The 18944-nt window shown below is 49.1% G+C and overlaps 2 protein-coding genes across 3 annotated transcripts in view; one reads left to right on the top strand and one right to left on the bottom strand.

Moving 5' to 3' along the window:
- The window catches only part of XRRA1 (X-ray radiation resistance associated 1), a 36341-nt gene extending 35794 nt beyond the window's left edge, over positions 1-547 (bottom strand). The window contains exon 1 of one of the 2 annotated variants that reach the window (XM_081327811.1): positions 467-547. The gene's annotated coding sequence lies outside the window, so the exon portion shown is untranslated. Of the gene's footprint in view, positions 1-358 lie in introns of both variants that reach the window. The other variant, XM_081327810.1, reaches the window with a different exon arrangement.
- SPCS2 (signal peptidase complex subunit 2) lies at positions 538-13100 on the top strand. The gene is made up of 5 exons (XM_081327868.1): positions 538-799; positions 6761-6844; positions 8518-8678; positions 10131-10265; positions 11193-13100. The coding sequence occupies exons 1-5, from the start codon at positions 563-565 to the stop codon at positions 11377-11379; spliced, it is 804 nt and encodes a 267-aa protein (XP_081183994.1). The 5' UTR covers positions 538-562; the 3' UTR covers positions 11380-13100.
- Positions 13101-18944: the final 5844 nt, after the last annotated feature.

Here is an 18944-nt window from a genome sequence, read left to right as displayed (position 1 = left end):
GGAGAGGACTACATAAACCCTAATCCACATGCACCCACCCACCCTGTCTGTGTGGGGCCGGGCTAGCTGGGGGAAGGAGATGGGGATTGGAATATCCAGAGGGAGCTCCATCATCATCATCATCATCATCATCATAAGAATAAAAGTTGGAAGGGACCTTGGAGGTCATCTAGTCCAACCCCCTGCTCAGGCAGGAAACCCTGTACCATTTCGGACAAAGAGCTGTCCAGCCTCTTCTTAAAAACTTCCAGTGTTGGAGCATTCACCGCTTCTGGGACTTGGGGAAAGTCCGGTCAACGAATTAATATATGGGGAAATACACAAAAATTAAAGCTGATTAAAAAGATGGGGAGCAAACCATAGAGCGCCGAGTCCTCCCGTGGCTAGAAAGACTCCCGCGCTTTTCTTCTCCCCCCCCCCAGCCCTAGCCCCACACGCAGGAGGGAGGACGGCGGCTCCGACTGACCGGCCAGCCAGCCGGCCGGCCGGCCTTCCTCGAGCTCCTTTCGCCGGCCCAGCGAACCGCGATTCCCCACGTTCCCTCCCCGGTCTCCAGGTAGCCATGGCAACCCGGGCCGCCCAGGACTCCACTTCCCAGCCTGCTCCGCGCGCCGCCGCCGCTTCCTATAGGGCGGCGCTTGCCCGTCCCGGCGTCCTTTGCGCGGGCCTCTCCCCGCTCAGCCAATCGGCGGCGAACAGGTCGCGAAGGGGGAAAGGAGGAGCCAAGATGGCGGCGAAAGGCGGCGGCGGCGGCGGCGCGGGAGGCGGCGGCGCCAGCAGGAACGGCATCCTGGACAAGGTAGCGGCTCGGCGTGGCGGCCGCCCGGCCTGCGGGGCGCGAGGAGGCCCCTCTGGGACGAGGCGGGATGGGCGGCCGGGCTAAAGGACTCCCCGGCCCGGTTCGCCTTGGGAGCGTCTCCCCGGCCCGGCAGCTGAGAGGGCCGCGCTGTCTCGGGAGAGAGAGAGAGAGAGAGAGAGAGGGAGGCCGAGCCCCGCTTGGATAACCCTGCGCCTGTCAGAGGCGCGGGGACTACAACTCCCAGAATCCTCAGCCGCCCGTTTGGGAGACGCAGATGGAGCGGGGGGGGGGAGAAGGTGGAGGAGGAGGAGGAGAGCCTGGCCGTTGATTGGCCAGCTGGGAATTCTAAGTGCGGAGAAAGAATAGAATAGAATAGGAGCTGGAAGGGACCTTCGAGGTCATCTAGTCCATCCCCACCGCCCTTCTCGAGCAGAAGACCCTTACAGAATCACAGTAACTAGAATTGGAAGGGACCTCGGAGGCCATCTAGTCCAGCCCCACCCCCGCTCGAGCAGGAGAGCCTTACAGGATCACAGTAACTAGAATTGGAAGGGACCTCGGAGGCCATCTAGTCCAGCCCCACCCCCGCTCGAGCAGGAGAGCCTTACAGGATCACAGTAACTAGAATTGGAAGGGACCTCGGAGGCCATCTAGTCCAGCCCCACCCCCGCTCGAGCAGGAGAGCCTTACAGGATCACAGTAACTAGAATTGGAAGGGACCTCGGAGGCCATCTAGTCCAGCCCCACCCCCGCTCGAGCAGGAGAGCCTTACAGGATCACAGTAACTAGAATTGGAAGGGACCTCGGAGGCCATCTAGTCCAGCCCCACCCCCGCTCGAGCAGGAGAGCCTTACAGGATCACAGTAACTAGAATTGGAAGGGACCTCGGAGGCCATCTAGTCCAGCCCCACCCCCGCTCGAGCAGGAGAGCCTTACAGGATCACAGTAACTAGAATTGGAAGGGACCTCGGAGGCCATCTAGTCCAGCCCCACCCCCGCTCGAGCAGGAGAGCCTTACAGGATCACAGTAACTAGAATTGGAAGGGACCTCGGAGGCCATCTAGTCCAGCCCCACCCCCGCTCGAGCAGGAGAGCCTTACAGGATCACAGTAACTAGAATTGGAAGGGACCTCGGAGGCCATCTAGTCCAGCCCCACCCCCGCTCGAGCAGGAGAGCCTTACAGGATCACAGTAACTAGAATTGGAAGGGACCTTCGAGGCCATCTAGTCCAGCCCCACCCCCGCTCGAGCAGGAGAGCCTTACAGGATCACAGTAACTAGAATTGGAAGGGACCTCGGAGGCCATCTAGTCCAGCCCCACCCCCGCTCGAGCAGGAGAGCCTTACAGGATCACAGTAACTAGAATTGGAAGGGACCTCGGAGGCCATCTAGTCCAGCCCCCTGCTTGAGCAGGAGACCCTTACAGAATGACAGAAGGACAGGGTTGGAAGGGGCCTCGGAGGTCACCTAGTCCAACCCGCTGCTCGAGCAGGAGACCATTTGCCGTTCCAGACAAATGGTTAAATACTGCAGGGAGGCGTTTTCCCCGGCTCTCGTGACTCTTCCTGCATTGTTTTTACCTTAATTCAGTATTTTATCTCCGGTTATCCTATTTTTTTTTATTGAAAAGTTTTTCAATACATTTTATCTTTAACAAAACAACCCACCCCCCCAACCCAACCCTCCCCCCCTCCCCTTCCCCCCTCCCCGACTTCCCAGAGCTAAATACAAGGTATAAAAGTAAAAAACAATCATAAACTACCATATGCTAACAACAATAAACTATTAGGTCATCTCCGGTTATGCTATTGTGCAGGTGTTTTTATTTCGTACCTGTGTCTCTTTGTTGACGTTTTGTTTAAACTTCTATTTGTGTGGGTTTGTATAATGTTGAGTTTTATTAGTGAGGTTATTAGTCGGTAGACGCCCTATGCTAAATGAAATACAGGTGGTCCTCGACTTACGACAGTTTGCTTAGTGACCGCTCGAAATGACGACACTGAAAAAAGCGAGTTTTTCACATGTCCATTGCAGCATCCCTGTGGTCGCTTGATTAAAATTCAGATGCTTGGCAACTGACTCGTACTTATGACGGTTGAAGTGTCCCTGCGTCACGTGGTCCCCTTTGGCGAACTGAATACCGTAGCCAATTTTGGTCACCAGATCACAAAAAAGATGTTGAGAGTCTGGACATAATTCAGAGAAGAGCAGCTAAGATGATCCGAGGCCTGGAGACTAAAACATACGAAGAACGGCTGCAGGATGGAAAAAAAGAAATAGGGGAAACGTGAGAGCCGTGTGCTAGTATCTGAGGGGCTGCCCCAAAGAAGAGGGAGTCAAGCTATTCTCCAAAGCACCCGAAGGCAGGACAAGAAGCAACGAATGGAAACTAACCAAAGAGAGAAGCAACCTGGAATTAAGGAGAAACTTCCTGACAGTGAGGACCATCAACCAGTGGAACTCCTTGCCACCAGAAATCATGGGCGCTCCATTGCTGGAAGTTTTTAAAAAGAGACTGGACAATCACCTGTCTGAGATGGTATAGGTCCTCCTGCTTGAGCTGGGGGCTGGACTAGAAGACCTCAAAAGTCCCTTCCAGATCTATTCTGAATAGTCTAAAGTCAGTGGAGAAGCCAGATTCAATTAACAACCATGTGCCTAATTTAGCCAGTGCAGGGATTCACTTAACAGCCGTGACAGGAAAGGTCATAAAATGGGAGATTCACTTCAATGTCTCGCTTAGCAACAGAAATTTTGCGCTCGGTTGTCGTCAATCAAGGCCTACCCGTGTAATGTGTTTTATTAGCGTGGTAAATCTGGGGATTGCATGAGCGCTGTAGATGCCATATGCCAGGGGGTCTTCAAACTTGGCCCTTTGATGACTTGTGGACTTCAATTCCTAGAATTCCTGAGCCAGGGACGCTGGCTGAGGAATTCTGGGAGTTGAAGTCCACAAATCATTAAAGGGCCAAGTGTGAAGACCTTTAACATATGCTAAATTTATTCTCCAAAGTTGACAGTGCGTTCTGATGACTGCATACTGTTATAAGAGATCAATCTTTATATCGAGTTTATTTGTATTGTTTGTATATTGGCAAAATACATTTTAAAAAAAGATGGGAGGGGGCGTCTTGTGATCCCCTTTTACGACCTTCAGACAAGCAAAGTCAACGGAAGCCACGTAACGACCCCGTTATTAATTTCACTAATGCAAGAAACGTTGTAAAACGGGGCAAAAATTCACTAAATAGATGTCTCACTTAGCAGCGGAAATTTTGGACTCCGTTGTGGTTGTAAAGTCAAGGACTGTGTGTTTAAAGGTCTGACATAGTGTGTGTCAAATCCTCCTTACTCTTTTGCTGTGCTTATTCTTAAAAGAGAATCAATCAAATCAATTAATCAAGGAGAGACTGGACAGTCAGCTGTCTGAGACGGTATATAGGTTCTCCTGGGGGGGGGGCTATTCTATTCTGTTCAAAGTCCTTCTCTCTCTCTCAATTTCACAGGCAGATTCCCTCACTTGTGTTCAGCTTTCCTTAGATTGAAAACAAAAATAAAATACCATCTTTCGCTTACACTCCCGTCAGACATAGGCTATTGGATCTGAAGAAACAAACTCTTCTTTATTTTTATAATTCTTCGAGGAGGAAAGCTTTTTATAGCAGCCTTGACTTTACCCATTTCTTTTTCCTTCCTTCTGTGTTGAGGCTAAAAGCACAACGGTGTTGCCTTGATCTGAGCCGTTTGAGCTGTGTTGCCCATAAGCAAGCTGACTGCCCGATTTGACTTTAAGAAAAAAAAATTAGAATTAAGTTGTCATCCCGGACAGTTGACATTTTTTTAGATACGGCCGTTGGGTTTCAGAAAGGATGACGTGTCTTTTTCTTTGAAGCTAGTCAACCAGGAGGAGGAGGAAACACCAAAATGAGAAGTGAAGTGAGGTTTTTTTTTAAGACATTAATGTTACTTGATTGTGTTCATATTCAGGCCGTGCTTGACTTAACAGCCACAAATGAGCCTACAGTTTCCTTTGCCAAAGCAAAACAGTTATGTAGGTTTTGCCCCATTTTGCGACTTTTCTTGCCACTGTTAAGTGAATCGATATTAAGTTGTTTTTTAAAATTTTTTTTATTGATTTTCTAGTTTTATTTATTTATTATTTAAATTTATATACCGCCCTATTCCCGTAGGACTCAGGGCGGTTTACAGGGAAAATTAGAAAACATAGCATACAAAAATTAAAATCAGTTAAAACTATTAATTAAATTCCAGTCCCTGAAATTAAAACTAAAACCCAATTAAATTAAATTAAATTAAAACCCCTCAGTCTGGGCCAAACAGCTCAAAGAGCCAAGTTTTCAAGTCCCGGCGAAATGAGCGAAGGTCGGGGGCAGTCCTGAGTTCCGTGGGAAGTTGGTTCCATGGGGCCAGCGCGCCCACAGAGAACGCCCTTCCCCTGGGAATAACCCGCCGGCATTCCTTAACCGGTGGTACCCTGAGAAGACCCTCCCTGTGGGAGTGCACAGGACGATGGGAAGTTGATGCCGGCAGCAGGTGTTCCCTTAGATAATCCGGACCCAAGCCATTTAGGGCTTTATAGGTCATTACCAGCACCTTGAATACTTTACATTTAAGTATTTAAAAAGCAACATGGTGGCTGGGTTAATCAATAATACAATGACATACAACTATCTTTAATACAAGTCTCAAGCTGGTACATTAAATTTTTCCTCTCTCTTCCCCTTAGTATTTACTGTCTCCTGTTTAAACTAATCCATTTCTTATTATATCAATTAAATAAAAATGACGTTCTTACATTTATCAATAATGTTTTGCTTATGCATATCCTTATTATGTTAACATTCAGCCTTAATAGACAATGTCCCAATTAGTTTCCCCCAATTTTTAGCTTCCCGTTAATATTTAACATTTAATATTTATAGTTTCCAAGTTTTAAGTAACCAAGGTTCCTTTTATCACAATTCATCTCAAAATCTTAATATTCAGAATACACATCTTATCTATTTGGATATTTTCTATTTCTCACTGGTTTATATATGAACCAGTTGCTAAGCATCTGAATTTTGATCTTGGAACCGTTTGTGTGTGCGTGCTACATCAGTTGTAAGGGTAAAAAATGGTCCTAGGTCCCTTTTTTTCAATGCTGTTGTAGCTTTGAATGGTCATTAAAAGTCGAGGACTGCATCTAGTAGCTCTTCAAAGTCAGAATGGAAACTCACCAATGAGAGACGCAACTTAGAACTAAGGAGAAACTTCTTGACAGGGAGAACAGTTAACCAGTGGAACTCCTTGCCTCCAGAAGCGGTGAATGCTCCAACACTGGAGGTTTTTAAGAAGTGACTGGACAGCCATTTGTCTAAAATGGTATAGGGCTTCCTGCCTGAGCAGGGGGTTGGACTAGATGACCTCCAAGGTCCCTTCTAACTCTGTTATTCTATAACAGAGAGAAGCAGCCTGGAACCAAGGAGAAATTTCTTGACAGGGACAACAATTAACCAGTGGAACCACCTGCCTCCAGAAGCGGTGGATGCTCCAACACTGGAGGTTTTTAAGAAGAGACTGGAGAGCCATTTGTCTGAAATGGAACAGAGCAGACACGTCAAACTTGTGACGTCGTGCAACATATCGGGACAGTTTTGCCATTGCTGGCAGTGGGGTGGGCGCGGCTTCTGCATGAGGCGTCTGGTCTGCGGGCCAGCAGTTTGACACCCCTGGTATATAGGGTTTTCTGCCTGAGCAGGGGGTTGGACTAGATGACCTCCATGGTCCCTTCCAACATCGTCGTCGTCGTCGTTGAAGAAGGGACTGCCAGCATTGTCGGGCAAATACTTCATAGTCTTCCCATGTGATGTTTAGTGTCTTTAAGTTGTAGCTTTGGTCACTGAACTCTTTTTCAGATTGCTTTTTCTTTCTTTCTTTCTTTTTTTAAAATTGCCTCAGTGGAAAATCGACGACAAGCCCGTCAAAGTGGACAAGTGGGACGGGTCAGCGGTGAAGAATTCGCTGGACGACTCCGCCAAAAAGGTCAGCTCCCTCGTCCTTTTCTGAACAGCTGGACTCCTCGGCCCAATTCCGGTGTCTTCCCCATCCATTCTCCCAGCCTCCTTCCCGCTTGTTTTCATGCCGGTCAGCTTGCAATGTCTGCATATGTGTTGCTCTGCCATTGCTGAGGATCCGTTCCTCCCCAATAGCCATAGCCCTTAGACTTATATACTGCTTCCCAGTGCTTTACAGCCCTCTCTAAGCAGTTTACAGAATCAGCATGTCACCTCCCAACAATCTAGGTCCTCGTTTTACTGACATGGGAAGGATGGAAGGCCGAGTCAACTCTGAGCCGCCAGGATCGAACTGCTGACAGTGGGCAGTCGTCGTCGTCCTCCTCCTCCTCCTCCTCCCTGCAAACCTCCTCCCCTTCCCGCACTGATGATGTTGGTGGAACAGTGGGCTAATGCATCCTTAAGTAACACCAGCTGCCTGCAATTAGTGCAGGTTCGAGTCCCACCAGGCTCAAGGTTGACTCAGCCTTCCATCCTTCCGAGGTAGGTAAAATGAGGACCCAGATTGTTGGGGGCAATAAAGCTGACTTTGTAATAATGCCGCTTGGGGGGGGGGCAAAAGCCCTAATAAGCAGGCATATACATAGAATGAAGGCTACTGCTAAGCACATTGATTTGTGCTTCTTAGATTGTAAGCCGCCCTGAGTCTTCGGAGAAGGGCGGGATATAAATGGGATTAAAATAAATAAATAAAAATAAATGTTCCTAGTTAGGTAATGAATGTCTGCAAGAAAACAACCAAGCTCAGAGGGCATCAAGGACTCCACTGTCATCGTTCTCCTACTCTTCTTCCTCTCTGGAAACCCCTTTCCCCTCTAGTACTGACAATGTTCCCTAGTTGGGTCACGAAATGTCTGCAAGAAAACCACCCAGAGCACCAAGGACCCCACAGTCCCTTCCTTCCTTCCTTCCTTCCTTCCTTCCTTCCTTCCTTCCTTCCTTCCTTCCTTCCTTCCTTCCTTCCTTCCTTCCTTCCTTCCTTCCTTCCTTCCTTCCCTCCCTCCCTCCCTCCCTCCCTCCCTCCCTCCCTCCTTCTGCCTTCTAGCACTGATAATGTTCCCTAGTTGGGTCACAAAACATCTGCATGAAAACCACCCAGCTCAGAGAACAGCAAGGACCCCACAGTTCTCCTCCTCCTCCCCCCTCCCTTCCAGCACTGATGGCGTTACCTAGTTGGGTCACGAAATGTCTGCAAGAAAAGCACCCAGCTCAGAGAGCACCAAGGACTCCTTCCTTCCTTCCTTCCTTCCTTCCTTCCTTCCTTCCTTCCTTCCTTCCTTCCTTCCTTCCTTCCTTCCTTCCTTCCTTCCTTCCTTCCTTCCTTCCTTCCTCCTCTTCCTCCTCTGCACCTCCCCACTCTTCTAGCACTGGTGCTCTTCTGTAGTTCAATCATGAAACGTCAAAACAACCAAACTCGGAGAGCATCAGAGACCCCACAAATTTCCTCCTCCTCCTCCCTTCTAGCACTGATGATGTTCCCTAGTTGGGTCATGAAATGTCTGCAAGAAAAGCACCCAGCTCAGAGAACACCAAGGAGCCCCCCCACCCCATGCCCTGAATATTCCCTCCTGTTGGCAAACCTCTTCCCTTTGAGGGTGCAGCCCTGTGCTTACCGTGCACCCCTTTTTTCCCTGTTCCCAGGTCCTCTTGGAAAAGTATAAATACGTAGAGAACTTCTGCCTGATCGACGGGCGCCTTATCATCTGCACCATCTCCTGCCTCTTCGCCATCGTGGCTTTAATATGGGATTACCTTCACCCCTTCCCTGAGTCGAAGCCGGTGCTGGCTGTCTGCGTGGTATCATATCCTTTTCCGGTGCCGCCGCCCCCCTCCCCCTTCTTTAAAAAAAAACGTTCGCTTTCCCTCCTTCGCTGGTGTGCGAAGCTCCAAGCTGGGTTCCTGAGGTCTATTTTTTTTTTTTGACCAGGTTTAAGGAGAAGTCAGGTGAGCTGATCTTCCCAAGTCTGATGCTCTGCCCATTTTCCAAGCGGGAAAGAGAGCCGGTTTCATTTTGGGGTGTCCTCGCAGGCCGGAGTTGTAACTCTGAGCGGTCGCCAAAGAAACAATTGTAATTGGAGGACCATCTGCATTCAATCTTGAGGAGCTACAGATGTGCCGCCTCCGTTCCCTTCAGATTTTGTACTCGGTTTTAATTGAATTTAATTTTGATCTACGCCTTTACACAGCCGCCCTATCTTCTCAGCTACTCTGGGCGGCTCCCGGTTGAAAATTAAAACGACGTATCAAGTCACGTTAAAAGCTATAAACAGATGGAACGAAGCCGTGGTGCCAGGCTGCTCTTCCATAGGCCCCGTTCTCTAATTTTGTCTCGGAGCTTGTGGCAAAAATCAACTCTTCAAAGCTTCTGGAGGTGTGTAGCCTCTCTTTGATTCGTTGCCTTCTTTCCATCAAGTTGGAACGGAACGCCTTGCTCTGCTAGGTGAGAGAAGCGGAAGGCGAATTCTTCCAATGGGAATTGGGCTTCAGACTACGTCTCCTTGAAGCCGGGATGGGAAGCAGTTCTTGGTGGAACCACGGCGCCAACCGCTCCTTCGAGGTTTGGACCCGATCTCTCGTTTGCAACTTTTCTAAACCATGAACTGAGATACGGGTAGTCCTCAACTTACAATCGTTTGCTTAACGGCCATTCGAAGTTTCAGCGGCAGTGGGGAAAAGCGAGTTGCGGCCGGTCCTTGCAGTCGTGACCATTGGAGCATCCAGATGACAAGACAGACAGAAAGGCTACATAGGTGGATGGATGGATGGATGGAAAGAAGGAAAAGAAAAGAAAGGGAGGGAGAAAGGGAAGTGGGGAGGAGGGAAGGAGAGGAATTTAGGAAGGAAGGAAGCAAAAAGGAAGGAGGAAACACAATGAGACTACGAAGGAAGGAAAAGGGAGGGAGGGAGGAGAGGAACAGAGGGAGAAGGAAAGGGAGGAGAGAAGGAGGAAGAATTTAGGAAGGGAAGAAGGAAGAAAGCAAAAAGGATGAGGAAAGAAGAGAGACAAGGAAGGAAAGAAAGGGACAGGGAGGAAGGAGAATGAGAAGGAAAAGAGAGAGGAAGGAAGGAAGGGCTTGCCTCTCGGAGGTTTGAGTGCTCCATCGCTGGAGGTCTTCGAGAAAAGATTGGGCGGCCATTTGTCTGGGACGGCATAATAAGGTCTACTTCGGAGAGGGGTGGACTGGAAGACCTCCGTGGTCCCTTAGGAGTCTGATGATTCTCAGACCTGGTATCTTTCTTTAACCTGGCCCAACGTATTTCGTAATGATGGGAATTCTGACCATCTACACCTCATATAAGGAGAAGAGCATCTTCCTGGTAGCGCACAGGAAAGACCCGACAGGGATGGATCCCGACGACATCTGGCAGCTTTCCTCAAGTCTGAAAAGGTACCCCTCCCCTCCCCCCCTCCCAGGACTCCCCAAAAGGTACCCCTCCCCTCCCCCCCAGAAGAGAGTTTAAGTTGAATGTTAGAGCTTGCCCAGTCTCATTGCGCTGAGATAACTCAGGAGTAAACACAGTAAACAGTGGTCTATATTAAATGGTGGTTTATTTTACACTATCTAGACTATCATACACCAGGAACAATATACAAGCATGTGCTAAGACAGCAGGACCCAACAAAGCACAATTACAGCAGGAAAACGGAAGAGAGAGCCTGCATCTGCGGAGCCTTCCCTTTTATACCAAGGCTGTTAAAGGGACACAGACCCTGCTGAGTCATTCCTGCCATTCCCTCATACATCTCGCATTATACAAGCTGGTTTGCTGTTCAATTATTACCTTGACATAGAAGTTGTCTTGCACGGATCCCGCCGCGAAATAGTTTGGGTTGCCAACCTTGCGTGCTCCGTTGTGTCCTTCGGGCGGCCGCCTTAACCTCAGCAGAAACGCCCCCCACCTTCACTCCACCCCTGGCTTTGTGACCGGTCATTAAGCGAGGACTCTCTGCCATCAGGCACTCGCAATTTAGTTTAGTTTCATTTACCTTTTATTCTTTATTTTTTGTTTCTTGTTTCTACGTTTTGTGTTTTCACTTTATTTGCTATATTTTATTGTGTTCATTTTCATACCTTATATTTTGTTTGTTGTTACCTTATTTTGCATTTCTTATTTTGTTTTGTTTCCTATTTTTGCGTTTTTATATTTTACGTTATTTAGTTGATTCTTGGCTTTATTTTATATTGTGTTGTGTTGTGTTTTGTATTCTATTTTTACTATTTTTCACTTATTTTTTGCAAACCACCACCAGCGTCGCCAGCCGGATGGTCCTTCTCCTGACACGTCCTGTCTCTCCTCTGTCCCTCTTTTGGCAGGTTTGACGACAAATACAGCCTGAAAATGACGTTCATCAGCGGCCGAAGCAAGCAGCAGAGGGAGGCGGAGTTCACCCGATCCATCGCCAAATTCTTCGACGGCAATGGGACCTTAGTCATGGATAGCTTTGAACCCGAGGTCTCCAAGCTTCACGACAGCCTCCTGACAGAAAAAAAGCTTAAATAGGCTGCCCGCCACCTTCCTTCCTGCTTAGATCATGCGGAGCTTAAAGCCAATAAAGCAATCGAGCAATGATTGGCAACCTTGGTTTTGTCCTGAGGACCCCTCCCCCCTTTCTCTCCCTTCCTCGGCCCGTTCCCTCCTTTGAGCAAAAGAGGATTTTAATCTAGGACTGTCCGGTCTCGTTTGGGTTAGCTTTGCTTTCTTTTAGGTCACGGATGTCCAATCTTGACCATTTATAAGACTTGGGGACTTCAACTCCCAGAATTCCTGCGCCAGCATGAGGGAAATTTGGCCCCTTCATGACTTGGGGACTTCAACTCCCAGAATTCCTGCGCCAGCATGAGGGAAATTTGGCCCCTTCATGACTTGGGGACTTCAACTCCCAGAATTCCTGCGCCAGCATGAGGGAAATTTGGCTCCTTCATGACTTGGGGACTTCAACTCCCAGAATTCCTGCGCCAGCATGAGGGAAATTTGGCCCCTTCATGACTTGGGGACTTCAACTCCCAGAATTCCTGCGCCAGCATGAGGGAAATTTGGCCCCTTCATGACTTGGGGACTTCAACTCCCAGAATTCCTGCGCCAGCATGAGGGAAATTTGGCCCCTTCATGACTTGGGGACTTCAACTCCCAGAATTCCTGCGCCAGCATGAGGGAAATTTGGCCCCTTCATGACTTGGGGACTTCAACTCCCAGAATTCCTGCGCCAGCATGAGGGAAATTTGGCCCCTTCATGACTGGTGGACTTCAACTCCCAGAATTCCTGCGCCAGCATGAGGGAAATTTGGCCCCTTCATGACTTGGGGACTTCAACTCCCAGAATTCCCGCGCCAGCACGAGGGAAGTTGGAGTCCCCAAGTCTTAAAAACTGCCCTGCTTTAAGATCAACATCCTTGGTGCTGCCTGAGCTCAGGTGTGATTTTTTTTTTTTCTTGCAGACGTTTGGTCACCCAGACTTAAAAGTAACCTCATCCGTGGCACAGCATCACCACTGCACGGGTGACGTTCCCTAGTTGGGTCGTGAAACGTCTGCAAGAAAACCGCCAGGCTCGGAGAGCACCAGGGACCCCCGTACAAGTCAACTCTGAGCTGCAAAGCTTTTCTGGCCCTAATTTTTATTTCCTTTTCTTTTTAAATTGGCGGTTCTGCAGGCATTGTCAAACAATCCGCGGCGGGATCCGAACGGCAGGGGAACGGCTGCTTAGTTAATTGTGGTTGTGTTTTTCCGTAACGTCTGTCGCTTAAACTGATTTGTCACGGACCAGTTTTATTTTTTTTCTTTTATTTTCTTTTTTTATTGATCTACCAAGCCACCAAAGCCATCCTGGGGAGTGGGAATTTTGATTTGGAGGTTTGAAAATAACCGGTAAGTCCTCAACGGCCGCAAGGCAGCCCCAAATTTCCGCTGCTAAGTGAGACAGTTGTTAATAACAGCTTTGCCCCGCTTTATGATCTTTCTCGCAACAGATTTGTGAAATGAATCATTGCAGCTGTTCACTTCGAACCGTCAGTAAATGAGCTGTTGGGGACGTAACTGTGGAAGAAAAATGGTGGATTTTTAAAATATTTTTTGTGTCTACTTTGACCCTTTTTTGTGCACTTATATCCATGCAGTTGACGAGGTGGAAGACCGTCGTCTGCTTTTGTTCTTCGCATAAACTGCCATTTTCTAAAAATGCTGCGTGTGGTTTTTTTTCCCCCCAATAAAAAGACAGAAAAAGTAATTGTGGAATTGTTCATGAGTGGGATACACAGTTTTATTTGTAGATTGTCGCTCTAATTATTTACATATGTGTCCACACATGGCTGAACCGAATCACTTGAATATTATAGGGGATCGTAACAAACTCCACCCCTTTCTTTTACGGCCAAAGCTTTAAACGTTACAAATCAATTACATAATTATAAATATTGTAAGAAAATTTTAAAAAAGAGCCGATTTGGTATAGTGGTTAAGGCACCCAGGCAGCTTTCATCTGTAAGGTGGGACTTGGTGATTGGCCCAAAGTCACCCAGATGGATTTCATCCCTAAGGTGGGACTAGAACTCTCTGTCTCCTGGTGATTGGCCCAAAGTCACCCAGATGGATTTCATCCCTAAGGTGGGACTAGAACTCTCCATCTCCTGGTGATTGGCCCAAAGTCACCCAGATGGATTTCATACCTAAGGTGGAACTAGAACTCACTGTCTCCTGGTGATTGGTCCAAAGTCACCCAGATGGATTTCAGCCCTAAGGTGGGCCTAGAACTCACTGTCTCCTGGTGATTGGTCCAAAGTCACCCAGATGGATTTCAGCCCTAAGGTGGGCCTAGAACTCACTGTCTCCTGGTGATTGGTCCAAAGTCACCCAGATGGATTTCAGCCCTAAGGTGGGCCTAGAACTCACTGTCTCCTGGTGATTGGTCCAAAGTCACCCAGATGGATTTCAGCCCTAAGGTGGGCCTAGAACTCACTGTCTCCTGGTGATTGGTCCAAAGTCACCCAGATGGATTTCAGCCCTAAGGTGGGCCTAGAACTCACTGTCTCCTGGTGATTGGTCCAAAGTCACCCAGATGGATTTCAGCCCTAAGGTGGGCCTAGAACTCACTGTCTCCTGGTGATTGGTCTAAAGTCACCCAGATGGATTTCAGCCCTAAGGTGGGACTAGAACTCCCCGTCTCCTGGTGATTGGCCCAAAGTCAACCCTTTGGCTTATCTAAGCAATTTCCTCCAGTCCCCCCCCCCAACCCAGCTGTGGCTGGGAGAGCATCTGATTTGGTCTTTAGTTCCCCCGGGAACTGGAGGGGGGGCGTGAAAAAAAGCAACCAACTCATGAGGACAGCATTTGTGGCTAATATTTTATACAAGTTTTCTTTCTGGAGTCCCAGAGCAATTCAGGGTCGAAAAGCCCCAAGTGAATAGAATGCTGTCTTTCAAGGTGGAAAGGGATGGGGGGGGGGGTTAGAAATCATCTGACAAACCAAACGATCCCAATTCAGATCCGATTCGGGATTGGATCTTTCCCTGCCGATGCTTCCATGGACGACTCCATCGATTCTGCCACCGATCCCTAGAAACGGAGAATCTGTCACTCAAAGCAGCCGGATATGTCCAGGTGGATAGTCGATTGGTGTTAAGTCGGGAGTGGAGGGAGTCCTTGACTTATGACCGCAACTGAGCCCAAACTTTCTGCTGCTAAGCAAGCTGCTCAGTCAGTTTTGCCCCATTTTACGAGCTTGTTCGTCACAATTCAGTGAATTGCCAGAGTGATTAAGCTAGCGAGTTGGTTATTAAGTGGATCTGGCTTCAACCGTTGACGTTGCTTGCCAGAAGGTCCTAAAATGGGATCACATGACCCCCGGGACACTGAAACTGTCATAAGTACATGCCAGCTGCCAAGCATCTGAATTTTGATCACGTGACCATGGGGATGCTGCAACGGTCGTAAGTGTGAGAAATGGTCATAAGTCACTTTCCTGAGCCAGCATGGGGAAACTACGTCCTCTTTATGACTTGTGGACTTCAACTCCCAGAATTCCTGAGCCAGCATGGGAGAAACTTTGGCCCCCTCATGACTTGCGGACTTCAACTCCCAGAATTCCTCAGCCAGCATGAGGGAACTAGGGCCCCTTCATGACTCGTGGACTTCAACTCCCAGAATTCCTGAGCCAGCATGGGGGAACTAGGGCCCTTTTATGACTCATGGACTTCAACTCCCAGAATTCCTGAGCCAGTATGGGGGAACTAAGGCCCCTTCATGACTTGTGGACTTCAACTCCCAGAATTCCTGAGCCAGCATGGGAGAAACTTTGGCCTCTTTATGACTTGGGGACTTCAACTCCCAGAATTCCACAGGTCATAAAGTGGCCATCGTTACCCACCCCTGTTCTAAAAATAGAGAGAGTCTACCTTCCTACTTTTCATTTTCCTAACTTCCCTGTATGGAGAAAGAGAAACACCTAGGAGAAATCTTGGAGGAGAAAAGTCTTCCTAAAGTCAGGCTATTAAGGCCTTGTAAGAGAGAAGTGGACAGGGGGAACCAAGAGTCCATAATTAGACTTTAACCTCACTATTCAACAAAGGGATTCCGAGGTCAGTTACAGAGTTGCAAATGAACTTCTTCCTATCTTCAAGAACTGACCGAAGGCCCAGACTCTCTCCTGGACTTCAAGCCCTAGCACCCCACGGAGGTCCACTGCTCTGGACTTCCCTCCGCTTAGTGACTCAAGTCATGGCAAAGGTCTGCTAGCCCAGCCGTGGAGGAGCTTCCAGCTTTTGGGCCAGTATCTCCAAGTTCTGAGGTTCTCCAGTCAGGACAGTTCAAGGGCTCTCCCGCTGCTCTTCCATCCCCACGTGGAGGGATCATACCTCCAAACCTTGGCACTTTTCAAGGCTTCTCAAAGGAGAAACTTGGGGAGACAACCCTTGAGGAGGAGATACTCACAGTGCTTTCAAAAGCCGAATCCATGGGTTCTGGTGATACTTTTTGCCTGAGCAGTCCTCCGTATCTAATCCTGCAGGAGAGAGAGAGACAGCCTGGTGGGACTTCCATCTAGCAGACCATGGAAGCCAAAGGTGTTAGGTCAGCAAGGTTATCAGGCTAGAGAAATGAATTGGTGGGTGGTTTCTCCTCCATCTCCTGAAGGACCATTATCATCATTTGGGGTGGGGGTGGAATCTCTTGGCCATTTGCAGGGGTGGGTGGGATTTCCTGTCCACCTGAGTGGAATTTTCATAGAGAAGACTCCTCAAAATTCAAGACCAGCTCCATTCCTCCATGCTCCATTATTTATGAAGGGGTCCTTGGTGCTCTCTGAGCTTGGTTTTCTTGCAGATGTTTTGTGGCCCAACTAGGTGACATCATCACTGCTAGAAGGGAGGAGGAGGAGGAGGAGGAGGAGGAGGACTGTGAGGGTCCTTGGTGTTCTCTGAGCTGGGTGGTTTTCTTGCAGACGTTTCGTGACCCAGCTAGGGAACCTCATGAGGGCTAGAAGGGAGGAGGAGGAGGAGGACTGTGGCGTCCTTGGTGTTCTCTGAGCTGGGTGGTTTTCTTGCAGACGTTTCGTGACCCAACTAGGGAACATCATCAGCGCTAGAAGGGAGGAGGAGGAGGAGGAGGAGGAGGAGGAGGAAGACTGTGGGGGTCCTTGAAGTTCTCTGAGCTGGGTGGTTTTCTTGCAGATGTTTTGTGGCCCAACTAGGTGACATCATCACTGCTAGAAGGGAGGAGGAGGAGGAGGAGGAGGAGGAGGAGGAGGAGGAGGAGGAGGAGGAGGAGGACTGTGAGGGTCCTTGGTGTTCTCTGAGCTGGGTGGTTTTCTCGGAGATGTTTCATGACCTAACTAGGGAACGTCATCAGTGCTAGAAGGGAGGAGGAGGAGGAGGAGGAGGAGGAGGAGGAGGAGGAGGAGGAGGAGGAGGAGGAGGACTGTGAGGGTCCTTGGTGTTCTCTGAGCTGGGTGGTTTTCTCGGAGATGTTTCATGACCTAACTAGGGAACGTCATCAGTGCTAGAAGGGAGGAGGAGGAGGAGGAGGAGGAGGAGGAGGAGGAGGAGGAGGAGGAGGAGGAGGAGGAGGCGGAGGAGGACTGTGAGGGTCCTTGGTGTTCTCTGAGCTGGGTGGTTTTCTCGGAGACGTTTCATGACCTAACTAGGGAACGTCATCAGTGCTAGAAGGGAGGAGGAGGAGAGGGAGGAGGAGGAGGAGGAGGAGGAGGAGGAGGAGGAGGACTGTGAGGGTCCTTGGTGTTCTCTGAGCTGGGTGGTTTTCTCGGAGACGTTTCATGACCCAACTAGGGAACATCATCAATGCTAGAAGGGAGGAGGAGGAGGAGGAGGAGGAGGAGGAGGAGGAGGAGGAGGAGGAGGAGGAGGAGGAGGAGGAGGAGGAGGAGGAAGACTGGGGGTCCTTGAAGTTCTCTGAGCTGGGTGGTTTTCTCGGAGACGTTTCATGACCCAACTAGGGAATGTCATCAGTGCTAGAAGGGAATGGAGCACTAGTACTGCTACAGCAGTTACAGCACTGATAATATTACCTAGTTTGGCTATGAAACATCTGCAAGGAAACTACCAAGGACCCCATAATTAACACCAAGATTAACAGTGGACCAACAGTCAAGCAGCAAACAACACCCCTGTCAAGGAACTAGCAACTCAGACAAATAATCAAACATTAAAGAAAATTCTAATTAGACTCCCACCCAGCAGCAACGAGAAGACAAATTACTGTACATAAACAGAGAGCAAACCCCCCTCCCTTCTAGCACTGATGAGGTTCCCTAGTTGGGTCATGAAACGTCTGCAAGAAAACCACCCAGCTCAGAGAGCACCAGGGACCCCCCAGTCCTTCTTCTTCCTCCTCCTCCTCCTCCTCCTCCTCCTCCTCCTCCCTTCTAGCACTGATGATGTTCCCTAGTTGGGTCATGAAACGTCTGCAAGAAAACCACCCAGCTTAGAGAGCACCAGGGACCCCACATTCTTCCTCCTCCTCCTCTTCCTCCTCCTTCTTCTCCCACACCCCTCCCTTCTACCAAGAATCCCAGTCCTCCTCCTCCTCCTCTTCACAAACACCCCTGCCTCCTAGTACTGATGATGTCCCCTAGTTGGGTCATGAAATGTGGACTTCTCAAGGCAGCTGCGTCTTCACACGGATGGATTATCCACCATCAGGTCAGTTCTTATTGACCACACAGATTTTTCTCCATGAAGATCTGTCTTCGGCCTGGTGGTTCAGCTCTTCCTAGTAGCGGGAATGGGTCCGTCCACCTTCTGCTTGTCCTCCTCCTCTTTCCTTCCAACTTTCCTAGACTTATGGACTTCTCAAGACAGTTGGGTCCTGCTCTCCTGTGTCCAAAGTAGGATAATTTGAGCCTGGTCATTCATGCCTCGAGGGAGACTTCTGCCTTGATTTCATCCCTAATTCATTTATTTTCTTGGCTGCCCATGGTCTTCTCAGGAGTCATCTCCAACCTCAGAGGTCAAACCCCTCCATCTTCTTTCTCCCCTGCTTCTTCAGAGTCCAGCCTTCACTTCCACAGTGTCCCAAGCATCTTCTTCAGAACTCTTCGGTCAAGCCCTAGTCCAGGGGTAGGCAACCTTGGCTCTTTTAAGACTCATGACTTGTGGACTTCAACTCCCAGAATTCCTCAGCCAGCATGGGGGTACTATGGCCCCTTCATGACTCGTGGACTTCAACTCCCAGAATTCCTGAGCCAGCATGAGGGAAATTTGGCCCCTTCATGACTCGTGGACTTCAACTCCCAGAATTCCTGAGCCAGCATGAGGGAAATTTGGCCCCTTCATGACTCGTGGACTTCAACTCCCAGAATTCCTGAGCCAGCATGAGGGAAATTTGGCCCCTTCATGACTCGAGAACTTCAACTCCCAGAATTCCTCAGCCAGCATGGGTCAGGTTGGAAACTCTCCCTCTCCCCTCAGCATGGCTACCTCAGGAATTCTGGGAGTTGAAGTCCACGAGTCATAAAAGAGCCGAGGTTGCCTACCCCTGCACCTAGTTTGTAGCCAACTTCTGCCATCTCTCCGCTGTCGATTCTAACCCTGGTTGTCCACCACCTAGAACCGAAAGCAGT

The sequence above is a fragment of the Vipera berus genome (genome assembly GCF_964194415.1).
Source record: "Vipera berus genome assembly, chromosome: 4".
Classification (NCBI taxonomy): Eukaryota; Metazoa; Chordata; class Lepidosauria; order Squamata; family Viperidae; genus Vipera; species Vipera berus.
Note: the sequence above shows the minus strand (reverse complement) of the source record. Positions and strands in the feature narration are given on the sequence as shown.

Bases quoted from the DNA above. Each gene is read 5' to 3' on its own strand.
- SPCS2 (XM_081327868.1), top strand. From the start codon at position 563: ATGGCAACCCGGGCCGCCCAGGACTCCACTTCCCAGCCTGCTCCGCGC. The intron at 6,845-8,517 runs GTCAGCTCCCTC...CCCTGTTCCCAG, and splicing joins TGGACGACTCCGCCAAAAAG to GTCCTCTTGGAAAAGTATAA. The intron at 10,266-11,192 runs GTACCCCTCCCC...CTCTTTTGGCAG, and splicing joins CTTTCCTCAAGTCTGAAAAG to GTTTGACGACAAATACAGCC.